Source organism: Salvelinus alpinus, chromosome 13 (genome assembly GCF_045679555.1).
Source record: "Salvelinus alpinus chromosome 13, SLU_Salpinus.1, whole genome shotgun sequence".
Lineage (NCBI taxonomy): Eukaryota > Metazoa > Chordata > Actinopteri > Salmoniformes > Salmonidae > Salvelinus > Salvelinus alpinus.
In genome coordinates this window covers 26962483-26980238 of record NC_092098.1, presented here as the reverse complement: position 1 = coordinate 26980238, position 17756 = coordinate 26962483, and the positions used below count along the sequence as shown (strand labels likewise).

Below are 17756 nucleotides of genomic sequence, written 5' to 3'. Positions count from 1 at the left end.
TTGTGCTGGGGACAATAAAAGACCACTATACAATGTGCAGTTTTGTCACACAACACAATGCCACAGATGTCTAAAGTTTTGAGGGAGCGTGCAATTGGCTTACTGACTGCAGGAATGTCCACCAGAGCTATTGCCAGAGAATTGAATGTTAATTTCTCTCCCATAAGCAGCCTCCAACGTCGTTTTAGAGATTTTGGCAGAACTTCCAACCGGCCTCACAACTGCAGACCATGTGTGTGTGGGCGAGCGGTTTGCTGATGCCAACGTTGTGAACAGAGTGCCCCATAGTGGCGGTGGGGTATGGTATGGGCAGGCATAAGCTACGGACAACGAACTCAATTGCATTTTATCATTGGCAATTTGAATCCCCCATCCAAATGAACATGAAAACATGCAGTCGCCTGTTATTATTGAACTTATTTTAAAAAATGTATTTAACTAGGCAAGTCAGTTAAGAACAAATTCTTATTTACAATGACGGCCTAGGATCAGTGAGTTAACTGCCTTGTTCAGGGGCAGAGCAACAGATTTATACCTTGTCAGCTCAGGGATTCGATCTAGCAAGCTTTCGGTTACTGACCCAACGCGCTAACCGCTAGGCTACCTGCCACCCCAACTTCTAATGTGGTATGGATAAAGAAGGGAGTAATTAGTGAAACACAAAGCAGCACTCGCCGATTTGTCATTTCATACCGCAGTTACACCTCAAAATGCCATTAACGCTCGATCTGATTGAATCGAGGCCTAAGACTTAGTTGGTTGGCAAACGTCTTGACACAGCCATCCAGTTGGTTTGGACTTCGGTAGTCTCGCGTTGCCATACCTCCAAAATCACAATGTTGCAATGAATTCCTTGGAGGTCTGGAGATATATTTTTTTGCAAAAACGGTTTGAATGGTCTGTTGACTCCCAGCGACAAGATTTTGATTAGATGTTATGTAACAGTATAGCTTCGGTCCCTCTCCTCGCCCCTTCCTGGGCTCGAACCAGGGACCGTCTGCACACGTCAACAACTGCCTCCCACAAAGCATCATTACCCATCACTCCACAAAAGCCGCGGCCCTTGCAGCGCAAGGGGAACAACTTCTTCAAGGTCTCAGAGCGAGTGACGTCACCGATTGAAACGCTATTAGCGCGCACCACGCTAACGAGCTTGCCATTTCACATTGGTTACAGTTACATTTCAAAAACCCTCCCCCACACGCCCGTAGAAGGGGTGTTGTGTGTTATGTGCGTCACTGTTTTCCGTCTGGGTTGTTGTTGTCTATTCTAGTTTAAAGTGACAGTTTTCAAGTTATAAAGTGTACCGACAGTACACTTTATTCCGACAGTCTGTGATTTATATTTATTGAAATTACACTGGTAAAGTCAAATGTCACAACACGTTCTAAACTGCTCTGGTGACAAACACACTTTTTCCCCTTGTCCCCATTTGTCCACATGGCTGCTGGCTGCGCTTTGCTATCACCTAAAAGATTTCCCATTATTTCGTTTTTGTAAGGATCCAAAAATCGGAGACAGTGGGAGAACCTATTCAAGTAAGTAAATACATTTTTAAAATGTAAAAAAACGATCTATTATTAGCTAGCTAGACCCAACTTGCATCCTGACTAACAAACCTGACTCTCCCAAACACCCAGCTACCATAGTGAGCCTTGGCTTGCTCTTCGCATGCACTGAGGACAAAACGCCACATATAATGTAGGACATGGAAAACACCATTGTCAAGTTAAGTTAACATCCACTAGACCTAACATACACTGTCATAAAGAACACATAGTGTACCAATGCCTAAGCCTGATACATCCACACAGATATCCCCTCCACTAGGTTTACAGGGAAATCACAGTACAAATATTTATTTTAAAATAACTATTACTCATGTGTGTGTTGACTCAGAAGGATTTGCATTCATTACTATTAGAATCAAATCAAAGTTATCGCAGGTGCAGCGAGATGCAGTTATACCTAGCAATACGATAACAATACACACATAATAAAAATATAAAAATAATACAAATAAATATCAGAACGAACAATATATATACAGTGCCTTGCAAAAGTTAAAAAAAAAAAACAAACGGAAAAGTGGTGCGTGCATATGTATTCATCCCCTTTGCTATGAAGCCCCTAAATAAGATCTGATGCAACCAATTACCTTCAGAAGTCACATAATGAGTTAAATAAAGTCCACCTGTGCAATCTAAGTGTCACATGATCTCAGTATACCTGTTTTGAAAGGCCCCAGAGTCTGCAACACCACTAAGGAAGGGGCACCACCAAGCAAGCGGCACCATGAAGACCAAGGAGCTCTTTAAACAGGTCAGGGACAAAGTTGTGGAGAAGTACAGATCAGGGTTGGGTTATAAAAAAATATAAAAAACTTTGAACATCCCACGGAGCATCATTAAAACCATTATTAAAAAATGGATTGAATATGGTACCACAACAAACCTGCCAAGTGAGGGCTGTCCACCAAAACTCACGGACCAGGCAAGGAGGGCATTAATCAGAGAGGCAACAAAGAGACCAAAGATAACCCTGAAGGAGCTGCAAAGCTCCACAGTGGAGATTGGAGTATCTGTCCATAGGACCACTTTAAGCCGTACACTCCACAGAGCTGGGCTTTACGGAAGAGTGGCCAGAAAAAAGCCATTGCTTAAAGAAAAAAATAAGCAAACACGTTTGGTGTTCGCCAAAAGCAATGTGGGAGACTCCCCAAACATATGGAAGAAGGTACTCTGGTCAGATGAGACAAAAATTTAGCTTTTTGGCCATCAAGGAAAACGCTATGTCTGGCGCAAACCCAACACGTCTCATCACCCCGAGAACACCATCCCGACAGTGAAGCATGGTGGTGGCAGCATCATACTGTAGGGATGTTTTTCACCGGCAGGGACTGGGAAACTGGTCAGAATTGAAGGAATGATGGATGGCGCTAAATACAGGGAAATTCTTGAGGGAAACCTGTTTCAGTCTTCCATAGATTTGAGACTGGGACGGGAGGTTCACCTTCCAGCAGGACAATGACCCTAAGCATACTGCTAAAGCAACACTCGAGTGGTTTAAGGGGAAACATTTAAATGTCTTGGAATGGCCTAGTCAAAGCCCAGACCTCAATCCAATTGAGAATCTGTGGTATGATTTAAAGATTGCTGTACACCAGTGGAACCCATCCAACTTGAAGGAGCTGGAGCAGTTTTGCCTTGATGGGCAAAAATCCCTGTGGCTAGATGTGCCAAGCTTATAGTGACATACCCCAAGAGACTTGCAGCTGCAATTGCTGCAAAATGTGGCTCTACAATGCATTGACTTGGGGGTTGAATAGTTATGCACGCTTTAGTTTTCAGTTTTTTTGTCTTATTTCTTGCTTGTTTAACAACAACAAAAATATTTTGCATCTTCAAAGTGGTAGACATGTTGTGTAAATCAAATGATACAACCCCCCCGAAAAATCTATTTTAATTCCAGGTTGTAAGGCAACAAAATAGGAAAAATGCCAAGGTGGATAAATACTTTCGCAAGCCATTGTGTGTATATATATATATATATATACACAGCACCAGTCAACATTTTGGACACACGTACTCATTCAAGGGTTTTTCTTTATTTTTACTATTTTCTACATTGTAGAATAATACTGAAGACATCAAAACTATGAAATAACACATATGGAATCATGTAGTAATATATTTTATATTTGAGATTCTTCAAAGTAGCCACCCTTTGTCTTGATGACAGCTTTGCACACTCTTGGCATTCTCTCAACCAGCTTCACCTGGAATGCTTCTCCAACAGTCTTGGAGGAGTTCCCACATATGCTGAGCACTTGTTGGCTGCTTTTCCTTCACTCTGAGGTCCATCACACCTCCTCCTCCATGCTTCATGGTGGGAACCACACATGCGGAGATCATCCGTTCACCTATTCTCTGTCTCACAAAGACAGACCAAAAATCTCAAATTTGGACTCATCAGACCAAAGGACAGATTTCCACCGGTCTACCAAATAGAACTATCTTCTGTATACCACCCCTACCTTGTCACAACACAACTGATTGGCTCAATAGCATTAAGAAGGAAATAAATTCCACAAATGAACTTTTAACAAGGCACACCTGTTAATTGAAATGTTTTTCAGGTGTCTACCTCATGAAGCTGGTTGAGAGAATGTGTGAAAAAGCTGTCATCAAGGCAAAGGGTGGCTACTTTGAAGAATCGCAAATATAAATATATATTTTGATTTGTTTAACACTTTTTTGGTTACTACATGATTCCTTTGTGTTATTTCATAGTTTTGATGTCTTCACTATTATTTTACAATGTATAAAATATTAAAAATAAATAAAAACCCTTGAATGAGAACTGCTACTGTATATAAATGGTTTATAGACAGTATGGGCAGTATATGAATACAATGGTGTGTGTGTGTGTGTGTATGTCGGTGTGTAGCGTCAATATGTGTGTGTGTGTGTGTGTGTGTGTGTGTGTGTGTGTGTGTGTGTGTGTGTGTGTGTGTGTGTGTGTGTGTGTGTGTGTGTGTGTGTGTGCGTGCGTGCGTGCGTGCGTGCGTGCGTGCGTGCGTGCGTGCGTGCGTGCGTGCGTGCGTGCGTGCGTAAGATAGAGTCAGTGCAGGTAGTCTGTGGGTGAGGGTGGGCAGCCATTGGTTAGCTGGTCAACAGTCTTATTGCTTGGTGATAGAAGCTGTCTCGGAGCCTGTTGGTCCAAGACCTGATGCTCTGGTAACGCTTGCCAGCAGGTAGCGGAGAGAACAGTCCATGGCTGGGGTGGCTGAAGTCTTTGGCAATTATCCGGGTCTTCCTCAGACACCGCCTGGTATTAATGTCCTGGATGGCTGGGAGCTCGGCCCCAGTGATTTATTGTAGAGCTTTACGGTTGCAGTTGCCATACCAGGTGGTGATGCAGCCAGTCCAGAGTTTCTCGATGGTGCAGCTGCAGAACTTCTTGAGGAGCTGAGGTCCCATGCCATATCTCTTCAGCCTCCTGAGGGAGAAGAGGCGCTGTTGCGCCCTCCTCACGACTGTGCCGGTGTGTTTTTACCATGTAAAGTCCTAAGTGATGTCGACACCTGAGGAACTTGAAGCTCTTGAACCTCTCCACTGCAGCCATGCCAATGTGAATGGGGTCGTTCCCCCACAGTTTCCTGAAGTGCACGTTTAGCTCTTTGGTCTTGCTGACATTGAGGGAGAGGTTGTTGTCCTGGCACCATGCTGACAGATCTCTGACCTCCTCCCTGTAGGCTGTCTCATCGCTGTCGGTGATCAGGCCTACAGATGTTGGATCTTAATTTGATCACCCTGTTGTTGCAGGAAATGCAAACTTCTAGTGTATTCAAGGTTTAAAAATGCTTCTAAAGTTTGTAATTTCCACTTTAATATTTCAGACTTGATTTGCCCTAACAAAAAATGTATCAACCCCTACAAAAATGATAATTAATTATAATCCACACAATAATTCACATTTCCTCTTGCTGCAGGATTATTTTCCTGCTGTGCGAAACTGGTCAAAGTAAGATGCTTTATCGGGATCACCATTGTGTTGTCAGCAAAGTTAATGATGGTGTTGGAGTCGTGCTTGGCCACGCAGTTGTCAGGGGACCCCATGTTGACGGTCAGTGTGGCGGAGGTGTTGTTGCCTACCCTCACCACCTGGGGTCGGCCCGTCAGGAAGTGCAGGATCAAGTTGCATAGGTTGGAGTTAAATCCCAGGGTCCCGAGCTTTGAGGGGACTATGGTATTGAACGCTGATCACTCTATCACTCGATAAAATGCAATGATCTAATCAAATGTTGCTTCTGTAGATAAATCAAAGCAGCATAGTCATTGTGTAGTTAATCAAATCAGGTAATTTGTTTAGTAATAAACCAGATCAAAGCGTCTATGCTACTTTGGTGTATTGTCTGGTCTCTGGTTGTTCAGTTCAACTCACCAGGGAGGGTTTGATGCCGATGCTTTCTGCAGCCTGAAACGCCAGGGACAGATTCCGCCCCTGTAGGAAAAACAAACAGGGTTGATCATTAGAGGGCCTCACTCCTCTTATTCTTCCTCTTCGTCATTCATAACGCACTACAGAGGCTCCCTCCTCCTCCTCCTCCTTACTCATAACACACTGCAGGGCCCTCCTCCTCTCCTCCCACCTTCTCCCCCCCTCCTTTTCTTCCTCACTCATTATCACACAGAGCGCTGCAAACAGCAACAAACAGAACACATCTCCAAAGAAAACAACTTCTAAACACACAGTTTCCTTCTGGAAACTACACCAAACTGTTTGCATGAGGTGGAGGGAGAGGTACGGGGAGAGGGGGAGGAGAGTCAAAGAGTCACTGACCTCTCTGAGACGTAGAATTACTTTGACCATCAAAGTGTTTGTCTTTGGCTGGGACTAGGAAACATTCAAGACTTATTTCAATATTATTTTTGAACAGATAGCCTAGGTTGTTTGCTTTGGACAGGCCCATAATGACTGCTGCATGAAGAGGCTGAACACCATGGTGTTGGAGTCCAACAGTAAATATTTTGGTATAAATAACATTCTTTTCAGCCATGACAGAGAGCTTGGATGAATGGAAGATGACATTCTAGGAAAGGAGAACTTCTGCTGTCAAAGGGGGCCTAGGAACTAGGAAGTGGCTCAGCAGAATGCATTAAAGCCAACACACAGCCCTCACTGAAGAATTCACTGAGGTCATTCCATGTCATTTTAATTATTTAACTAGGCAAATCAGTTAAGAACAAATTCTTATTTACAATAACAGCCTACCAGGAAACAGTGGGTTAACTGCCTTGTTCAGGGGCAGAACAACATATTTTTACCTTGTCAGCTCGGGGATTCGATCCAGCAACCAAAGCTCTAACCACTCGGCTATCTGCTGCCCCTATTTCAATTTCAGCAAGCCATGAGACCCACAATCTCAGATTGTTCTGAAATGTTCAGAACAACAGATAAGATAAGCATTCCTGCAACATTATTTTGTTGAAATATAATTAGATCTCTGAGAAATTAAGCTAATTGAGTGCACCCAAATTGGCCATTTTATTTTATAGGATTCATATAATATTCAATAAATATAGTACCCAACTTCCGGTTTGGACCAAACTTTTTTCTACCAATGTGTAAGACATGAGGAAACAAAAATGTCAAAAGCCACCCACGGACACCCCATGCTAATCCTACCCAACAACCAGTATACAGAATCAGTTCTCCATGTCTGACAAGTAATATGGAGCTGCGGCTTGGAGTATTATTTTTTTCTTACTATGTCATGTATTCCCACCAAATTTGGTGATGGCTGTTCCCACTGCTCAGAGAAATATTTGTCATTGAAGTTAATAGGTTTATGTCAATCAAACAATCAGATTTATTTATAAAGCCCTTTTTACATCAGCAGTTGTCACAAAGTGCTATACAGAAACCAAACCTAAAACCCCAGAGAGCAAGCAATGCAGATGTAGAAGCAAGGTGGCTAGGAAAAACTCTAGTCCCATTATACATCCTGAAATTACCAGGTTCTGACCACTAGATGGTTCTGTTCCTGTTATTAGGTGGAAACAAGTGTGATCCCCCCTCCTCAATATTAAAGGGATAGATCACACGAATAACAAAATGACAAATTGGTTTCCTTACACTGTAAGCAGTCTATGTACATCAATCCGATTGACGATGGCGTACGATTAAGATGGGACCGAAGAGGATGGCTGACGTTTTACATGCTCCTTATCCAACTGTGCAATTATGTGAGTTTTTTTGCATTGTTTGTAACTTATTTTTTTACTTATTTTGTACATAATGTTGCTGCTACCGTCTCTTATGACCGAAAATAACTTCTGGACATCAGAACAGCCATTGCTCACCTCGAACTGGAAGAAGCTTTTGCCTATAATGAGTCCGACGAGGATATACTGCTTTCCAGGGAACAGGCCCAAATCCACGTCATTTGCGTGAAGAAAGTACGGAGGAAAAGGGGGAGCAGGTCGGGCTGCCGGCTGAGAATCAGTAGGCGAGCGAGTAAACTCCCACTGCCATTCGTTCTACTGGCTAACATTCAGTCATTGGAAAATAAAATTGATGACCTACGATTATGATTATCCTAACAACGGGACATTAAAAACTGTACTCTCTTATGTTTCACAGAGTCGTGGCTGAACGACGACGCGGATAATATAGAGCTGGCGGGATTTTCCATGCATCGGCAGAACAGAGAAGCTTTGTCTGGTAATACGAGGGGTGGGGTTGTGTATCTATTTGTCAATAACAGCTGGTGCACAATGTCTAATATTAAAGAAGTCTCGAGGTATTGCTCGCCTGAGGTAGAGAACCTTATGATAAGCTGTAGACCACATAATCTACCAAGAGAGTTCTCATCTATATTATTCGTAGGTGTCTATTTACCACAACATATGCTGGCACTAAGACCGCACTCAACCAACTCTATAAGGCCATAAGCAAACAAGAAAATGCTCATCCAAAAGTGGCACTCCTAGTGTCCAGGGACTTTAATGCAGGCAAACTTTAATCAGTTTTACCAAATTTTTACCAGCATGTCACATGTGCAACCAGAGAAAAAAACTCTAGACCACCTTTACTCCACACACAGAGATGCATACAAAGCTCTCCCCCGGCCCTCCAGTTGGCAAATCTGACCATAATTCTATCCTCCTTATTCCTGTTTTCAAGCAAAAACTAAAGCAGGAAGTACCAGTGACTCGCTCAATACAGAAGTGGTAAGATAATGTGGATGCTACGCTACAGGACTGTTTTGCTAGCACAGACTGGAATATGTTCTGGGATTCATCCAATGGCATTGAGGAGTATACCATCTCAGTCATCGGCTACATCAATAAGTGCGTCCCCACAGTGACCATACGTACATATCCCAACCAGAAGCCACGGATTACAGGCAACATCAAGGATTGAGCTAAAGGCTAGAGCTGCCGACTTTCAAAGGAGCGGGACACTAATCCGGACGCCTATAAGAAATCCCGCTATGCCCTCAGACGAACCATCAAACAAGGAAAGCATCAATACAGGATTAAGATTGAATCCTACTACACCGGCTCTGACTCTCATCGGTTGTGGAAGGGCTTGATAACTATTACGGACTACAAAGGGAAACCCAGACACAAGCTGCCCAGTGACGCGAGATTACCAGATGACATAAATGCCTTTTATGCTCGCTTCGAGGCAAGCAACACTGAAGCATGCACGAGAGCATCAGCTGTGAGCAAGACCTTTAAACAGATCAACATTCACAAAGCCACAGGGGCAGACAGATTACCAGGACCTGTACTCAAAGCATGCGTGGACCAACTGGTAAGTATCTTCACTGACATTTTCAACCTCTCCCTGACTGAGTCTGTAATATGTTTCAAGCAGACCACCATAGTCCCTGTGCCCAATGAAGCGAAGGTAACCTGCTTAAATGATTACCGCCCCGTAGCACTCACGTCGGTAGCCATGAAGTGCAATGAAAGGCTGGTCATGGCTCACATCAACAGCATCCTCCTGGATACCCTAGATCCACTCCAATTCGCATACTGCCCCAACAGATCCACAGATTACGCAATCTCAATCACACTCCACACTGCCGTTTCCTACCAGGACAAAAGGAACACCTATGTGAGAATGCTGTTCATTGACTACAGCTCAGCGTTCAACACCATAGTGCCCTCGAAGCTCATCACTAAGCTAAGTACCCTGGGACTAAACACCTCCCTCTACAACTGGATCCTGGACTTCCTGACAGGCCGCCCCCAGGTGGTAAGGGTAGGCAACAACACGTCTGCCACGCTGATCCTCAATACTGGGGCCCCTCAGGGGTGTGTACTTAGTCCCCTCCTGTACTCCCTGTTCACCCACGACTGCGTAGCCAAACACGATTCCAACACCATCATTAAGTTTGCAGATGACACAACAATGTTAGGCCTGATCACCGATAACGATGAGTCAGCCTATAGGGAGGAGGTCAGAGACCTGGCAATGTGGTGCCAGGACAATATCCTCTCCCTCAATGTGAGCAAGACAAAGGAGCTGATCGTGGACTACAGGAAAAGGCGGGCCGAACAGGCCCCCATTAACATTGACGGGGCTGTAGTGGAGCGGGTCGAGAGTTTCAAGTTCGTTGGTGTCCACATCACCAATGAATTATCATGGCCCAAACACACCAAAACAGTTGTAAAGAGGGCACGACAAAACCTTATCCCCCTCAGGAAATTGAAAAGATTTGGCACGGGTCCCCAGATCCTCAAAAAGTTCTAAAGCTGCACCATCAAGAGCATCCTGACCGGTTGCATCACAGGAGCGCCATGTCTAGGACCAAAAGGCTCCTTAATAGCTGCTACCCCCAATCCATAAGACTGCTGAACAATTAATCAAATGGCCACCGGACTATTTACATTGACACCCCCCCTGTTTATTACCTATATCTATTATCTATGCATAGTCACTTCACCCTACATGTACAAATTACCTCAACTAACCTGTACCTCCGCACACTGACCCGGTACGGTATTAATTTATACTTTAGTTTATTTGGTAAATATTTTCTTAACTCTTCTTGAACTGCACCGTTGGTTAAGGGCTTGTAAGTAAGCATTTCACTGTAAGGTCTACACTTGTTGTATTCGGCGCATGTGACAAATAAAGTTTGACTTGATTTGAATTCATGCTTTGGGTTTGTTTACCTGGCCACTGTTTCAAATGCTAACTTTTTTTTCATTTATGGTACAAATGGTACCTATATTAGCATGTTTGCACTTCATGACCAAATCATAATTAACTTCATTGAGTTACACAATACATTTTTAGATACTTTAGGATGATTTGGCCATGAAGCTCGAAAATGATCAAATAGGTACCATTGGCTTGCATTAGATTTGTGCCACAATACTAAAAAGTTTGTATTTAAAACAGTGGCCAGTTAAAAAAAAACTAAGCATGGACTGTTGTCATAACTTGCCCATAAACTGCTAACAGCGTAAGGAAACAAACCTAATAGAATCGAAAGCACCATCTAGTGGTCAAAATCTGGTTATATAAGGTTGTATGACGGGACATAAACCTCATAACTTCAATGCCTAATTTCTCTGAACAGGGAAAAATAACTATCCACAAAATCGCTGGGAATACATTACATAGTATGAAGAAACAATACTCCATACTACTTGTCAGACAGAGAACTGATACTCGATACTGGTTGTTGAGGTGGAATTGGCGTGGGTGGCTTTTGACAATTTTTGTTTGTTTGCTCATGTCTTACTCATTGGTAGAAAAAAGTTTGTTCCAAATTGGATGTCCAGTACTATATTTATTGAATATTATATGAATCCTATGAATTAAAATGGCCAATTTGGGTGGAATCAATTAGCTTAATTTCTCAGATATCAAATTATATTTCAACAAAATAATGTTGCAGGAATGCTAATCTTATCTGTTTGTAACTACAGAAACGATTTCACAACAATCTGAGATTGTTTCTTTTACTTTTTGAGATGGAACGGCCCACTGGGGGTGGGCTAGCCTTGTCGCTATCATCGGGGTGGCACGTGAGGGTGTTACCATAGTAATCAACCTGTCTTATTTGTCACATACAACATGCAGCATCGAGGTGTGTGTGCTTGTGTGTGCGTGTGCCTAGGTTTAGTCCTTTTTTGTTTATGGTGAGCTTATTGAATTAACACAGGGCTGCTAAACGCAACCCATGACATGGGTTGTCTGTTTGCTGTGTTTTTGTGGCCTTCTTTCTCCTTTCCATATGCCACCTACATATACAGTACAAGTAAAAAGTTTGGACACACCTACTTACTCAAGGAGTTTTTCTTTATTTGTACTATTTTCTACATTGTAGAATGATAGTGAAGACATAAAAAATATGAAATAACACATATGGAATCATGTAGTAACCTAAAAAGTGTTAATCAAATCAAAATACTTTAGATTATTCAAAGTAGCCACCATTTGCCTTGATGACGGCTTAGGACACTCTTGGCATTCTCTCAACCAGCTTCACCTGGAATGCTTTTCCAACAGTCTTGAAAGAGTTCCCACATATGCTGAGCACTTGTTGGCTGCTTTTCCTTAACTCTGCGGTCCAACTCATCCCATCCCATCCCAACTCCTCAACAATCTCAATTGGGTTGAGGTCGGGTGATTGTGGAGGTCAGGTCATCAGATGCAGCACTCCATCACTCTCCTTCTTGGTCAAATAGCCCTTATGCAGCCTGGAGGTGTGATTGGTCATTGTCCTGTTGAAAAACAAATGATAGTCCCACTAAGCGCAAAACAGATGGGATGGCATATCGCTGCAGAATGCTGTGGTGGAAATCTGTCCTTTGGTCTGACGAGTCCAAATTTGGTGTCTTTGTGAGACGCAGAGTAGGTGAACGGTTGATCCCCTACTCTGATAGCCCTATTTAGTAAAAGAAGATAATCCTATTTGTTAAAAGACCAAGTCCATATTATGGCAAGAACAGCCAAATCAGCATTCAATTAGAATTCAAGTGTGCCTTGAATTCTAAATAAATCACTGACAGTGTCACCAACAAAACAACCCCACACCATCACACCTCCTCCTCCATGCTTCCTGGTGGGTGTAATATTTGTGTTGTGGAGAAATGACCAGGCAGGAGATGGGAGTACAGTTAGTTTTGTTTAGTCAAAAACGCCTCGTACTCTACAGCCCCCGGCCCGATAGTGCGCATGTGCATTTCCTATTAGATGTAGTAACATAACACTGCCGTAATACATTACTGCTTAGTAACAGCATAGTAACTAATATAAACAGATGTAGATCACAGATACTACACTCCTCCCCCATAGTGTTTACCTCCCAGAGAACAAGGTAAATATGTTAGGTAACTACTAATGCAATATCTGAACAATGCATTCATAAACATTTTTCAACTACTGTGTTGAAACAGACTTTTCAGAGCCCAGCACAAATCTAGGGGATTATTCTGCCCCGAAGATGGAATTTGTGTCCTAATATCTAACCCAAGTGATGTACTTTTTCTTTCCTTTTATCTAGGACATATTAAAGTGTTTGTTTGTTTTACTGTCTGTTACCGCCTGAAACAGCTCAACTTAGGTCAAGCCTTTGAGGTGCCCTTCGCTGTCGAATAGGATATCTCCGCTCCTCCTGGGCTTCCGGTGGTGGGCCAGGTTCGGGTGGAAGGTCAGGCTCTGTCTCTCCCATACGTCCACAGTCAGGAGAATAGTCCTGGGGGTCGTTATTGTTCTTGTTCTCTCGGCATGTCTCTGCTGGGGCGTTGGACCGTAGCAGATGATCTACATGAACGTTGACATGGCAATGACCAATTTGGACTTGGTAAGTCAAAGGTCCTCTGCGTTGCAAGATCACACCTGAGTTCCACAGGCGCTTGGGGTGTCTGAAATCACGTACCATCACACTCTCTCCCTATTTGAATTCTCTGACAGTCTTTGAGTGTCTGTCATGAGCTTTCTTCTGCTGTAGCTGGTGCTTTGCCACAGTGCTTGACAAGTCTGGTTTCAACAATGTCAGGCGGGTACGTGGTTGACGTTTCGGAAACAGTTCAGCTTGTGTACATTTCTGTTTTTGTGTGTGGTGTGTTACGGTAAATAAACAGGAACTGGGTAAGCCTTTGGTGGGTGGGAACAGACTGAACCTCGAGTCTAGTCCAGGCCTTCTTAAAGGTTTGCACGGATCTCTCCGCTGCTCCGTTTGATGCCGAATGGTAAGGTGGTGACAGGATGTACCTTACTCCGTTGTTCTTGAGAAACATTTCAAAATCGTTTGAGGTGAAAGGAGGGCCATTGTCCGATACGAGCTCCTTGACTAGTCCAAAGGTTGCGAACAGGTGTCTGAGAATATTGATGGTCTTCTCAGCTGTGGTCAGTTGAGTAGGGAACACTTCCATCCACTTGGAATGGACATCGACGACAACAAGGAAATGTTGCTTGTCAATCTCGGCGTATTTCACATGGATGCGTTCCCATGGTGTAGCAGCACAGGACTATGGATGAAGAGGTGCAGCAGCAGGCTTGTTGCGAACAGCTTCACAAGGTGAGCAGTGGCCTACATGCTGTTGAATGTCCTGATCCAGTCCAGGCCACCACAGATAACTGCGGGCGAGTGCTTTCATTCGAGTGATCCCTGGATGTCCCTCATGCAGGTCAGATAGCAGTCTCCTCTGAAATTTGTGAGGTACCACCACCCTTGATCCCCACAGAGCACATCCTTGATCAGTGGACAACTGGTCTTTCTTTTCGATGAATGGATGAAGGTTATCGTCATTTACGAAGGTTGGCCAACCGCCTAATGTTAAGTCCAAGACTTTGGAAAGGACTGGGTCTTTCCTCGTTTCCTTTGCTATGTCTGAAGCAGATATGGGCAGTTCATTGATGAGATAGATCTGGAAGACTGCTCTATCATCTTTACTGTCGGAGTCACTATTGCATGGTAGTCTTAATAGTGCATCTGCATTTGCGTGATCACTGGATCGTCTGTACTCGATCTCGTAGTCGTAGGCTAGCAATATCAGAGCCCAACGTTGCATTCATAGTGCAGCAATGGTTGGTATGGCTGATTTTGATCCAAGGATGGCCAACAGAGGCTTGTGATCTGTCAGCAGTTGGAACTTCCTTCTGTAGAGATATTTGTGAAACCTCTTCACTCTGAATATTATGCCCAGGGCTTCCTTCTCAATTTGAGCATAATTTTTCTCACTTGGTGACAGAATCCGTGATGCAAATGCAATAGGGTCTTCTTCACCTGACGGTAGAACATGTGAGATGACGGCTCCTACTCTGTATGGAGATGCATCACGCGCGAGTCTCAGCTTCATCTCTGTGTCATAGTGGGCAAGCCACTTGCTCTTTAGCAGACGCTGTTTGCAAGTCTTGAATGTTTCTTCGCATTGTGGGGACCAATTCCACTTTGTATCGGCCTGCAGCAGTTGGTGAAGCGGATGCAACAATGTGGACAAGTTTGCCACAAACTTTCCGTAATAGTTCAGGAGCAAGGTGCTCTCCAATGGTTGGTGCTGACACGAGGATGTCGTCCATGAAGCACACAACATTGTCTATATTGTCCAAGATCTGATCCATTGTGTGTTGGAATATCGCTGGAGCTGTCGAGATTCCATAGGCCAAGCGATTGAATCTGAATAGCCCCTTGTGTCTATTGATTGTCAGATACTGTTCTGACTCCGGACCCAGCTTCAGTTGCTGATAAGCGAATGACAGGTCCAGCTTACTGTCACGCCCTGGCCTTAGTATTCTTTGTTTTCTTGATTATTTTAGTTAGGTCAGGGGGTGACATGGGGAATGTATGTGTTTTTGTATTGTCTAGGGGTTTTGTATGGTATATGGGTCAGTGTCTTGTCTAGGTGTTTGTATGTCTATGGCTGCCTAGATTGGTTCTCAATTAGAGGCAGCTGTGGTTCATTGTCTCTGATTGAGAGCCATATTTAAGGCAGTCATAGGCATTGGGGTTTTGTGGGTAATTGTCTATGTTGAACGTTTGTTGCTTGTGTATGCACCTACGTCGTTAGCTTCACGGTCGTTTGTTGTTTTTGTTTAGTTTGTTATCAGTGTTCGTTTCGTGTTTTTTTTCCTTTCTCTAAATAAAGGAGAATGTATTTTGCACACGCTGCGGCTTGGTCCTCTCTCTCACCCATAGACGATCGTGACACTTACTGAAAAGCTTCCCACCAGCTAGAGTGGCAAACAGATCTTCAGCGTTTGGTAGTGGATATTCCTCTGGTAGTATGCAGCGATTTACTGTGACCTTGTAGTCTCCGTACATTCTGACGGTCTTGTCTTTCTTTGGGACTACAATGACCGGAGCGGCCCAGTCGCTCCTCTCTACTTTCGTGATGAGGTTATTCTAGGTGGTCCAGTTCCTTCTCTAGTGCTTCCTTAAGAGCATAGGGAACTGGACATGGTATGTGAAAGATAGGCTTGGTTCCTTCTTGGACTCTGACTTTTGCTGTGAAGTTTTGTATTTCGCCGTAGACATCTTTGAAAAGTTATTTGTGCTTCTCCAGCATGTTAGTGAGTGTAGCCTGACTCACCGGTTTGTCATTTATCAGACTGAAGATTTCTCCATGCTGAGATAGATTCCATCTTTTTGTTGTTGAGCTGTGTACACTGTGAACAGTTCCAATACTGTTTCAGTTGTACCTTCCTCTTCTTGTGCTGCGTCTGACACTTTGTGTGCTCCTGCTGGGCGTTTTGGAGCTTTTCATACTCTCTGTAGAAGTCCAACCTTTCCACAATTGTGTCACTTTTCATTTTGGAATCGACATTCACTGTGCTGATGATTATCTCCCCCACATCTGTAGCAACTTGGCTTAGACCTTTGTGATGTGGACTACTTTGTTCTTGTGTAACCTTGAGGACGGGACTGAGAAAAGTGTGACATTTGTCACTGACCTTGTGAACACCTTTCTGACGTTCTGCATGTCCCGATAGCTCAATAGTATCCCAGTGGACAAGCTCGAGTCCAAGTGCGATATCACAGGCTTTTTTAAAGGTCAGGTCCTTCTCTGACAGAAGCCTTCTGTTATATGCTTCACCTGTGAGACCACATACAAACTTGTCTCGGAGAGCGTCATCAAGAAATCGTGCAAACTCACATGTACTTGCCAGCCTTTTCAAAGCAAGGATGTAGTCAGCCACGGTTTCCCCTTGACTCTGGTGACGTTGGTAAAATCTGAAACGTTCTGCAATGAGAATTGGCTTAGGCTTGAAATGCCTTGAAAGAGTTTCAGTAAATTCTGCATAGGTCAACTCCACTGCTTTTATTGGTTCAATGAGACCTTTCAGCAATCCATACTCAGCTGGACCCAAAACACGTCTGCTTTCTTTTCATCTTTGATTTCATTTGCAGCCAGCCAACGCTCAAAACGCTCTAAATAGGAATCGAAATCCTCTTTTGTAGCCTCAAACTCTGGTACTCGACCAATGGTTGCCATTTTCACAGTTAATTGTTCAGTTTCCTTATTCCTTGTATTCCTTAATTTTCAGAATTTATCTAATTCTTCACTTTCTTCATTTCAGAAGTTTCTGCAATTACTTCATTCACTGCACTCATTTGTAATAATGTACTAGTAATAGTAATAGTGTTACGTTTCTTTTTTTACAATATTTCTCCACTGAGATCGCCTAATTTCAATGGGTTCAATTACCGTTTTTTTTATTTAACCACCAGAGGGCAGTGTCTCTATTCTGGACTCCAATAGTCTTGCTACTTGGCAGCTCCTGAACACTGTACCTACTAGCAGTGCTTAGCCTTTTCTACTGGCAAAAAAAAAAAAAAAGACTGACGATTTACATAATTATTTTGAGTTTCATTACTCACGCAACATTCTTCCCTTCAAGCAATGTCCGTTTAAGAAGCTTAATCACCTCGTCGCCACTGTAATATTTGTGTTGTGGAGAAATGACCAGGCAGGAGACGGGCGTACAGTTAGTTTCGTTTAGTCAAAAAGCTCCTCGTGCTCTACAGCCCCCGGCCCGATAGTGCGCATGTACATTTCCTATTAGGTGTAGTAACATAACACTGCCATAATACATTACTGCTTAGTAACAGCATAGTATCTAATATAAACAGATGTAGATCACAGATACTACAGTGGGAACTACACATGTGGAGATTATCCGTTCACCTACTCTGTGTCTCACAAAGACACCAAATTTGGACTCATCAGACCAAAGGACAGATTTCCACCACAGCATTCTGCAGAGATATGCCATCCCAT

The 17756-nt window shown here is 43.4% G+C and overlaps 1 protein-coding gene across 4 annotated transcripts in view; it reads right to left on the bottom strand.

Moving 5' to 3' along the window:
• The window catches only part of LOC139537470 (cytospin-B-like), a 181356-nt gene that overhangs the window by 2316 nt on the left and 161284 nt on the right, over window positions 1-17756 (bottom strand). For all 4 annotated transcript variants that reach the window (XM_071338816.1, XM_071338817.1, XM_071338815.1 and 1 more), the window contains one exon: window positions 5947-6006. In XM_071338816.1, coding sequence (XP_071194917.1) covers window positions 5947-6006 — 60 coding nt within the window. The remainder of the gene's footprint in view (window positions 1-5946; window positions 6007-17756) is intronic.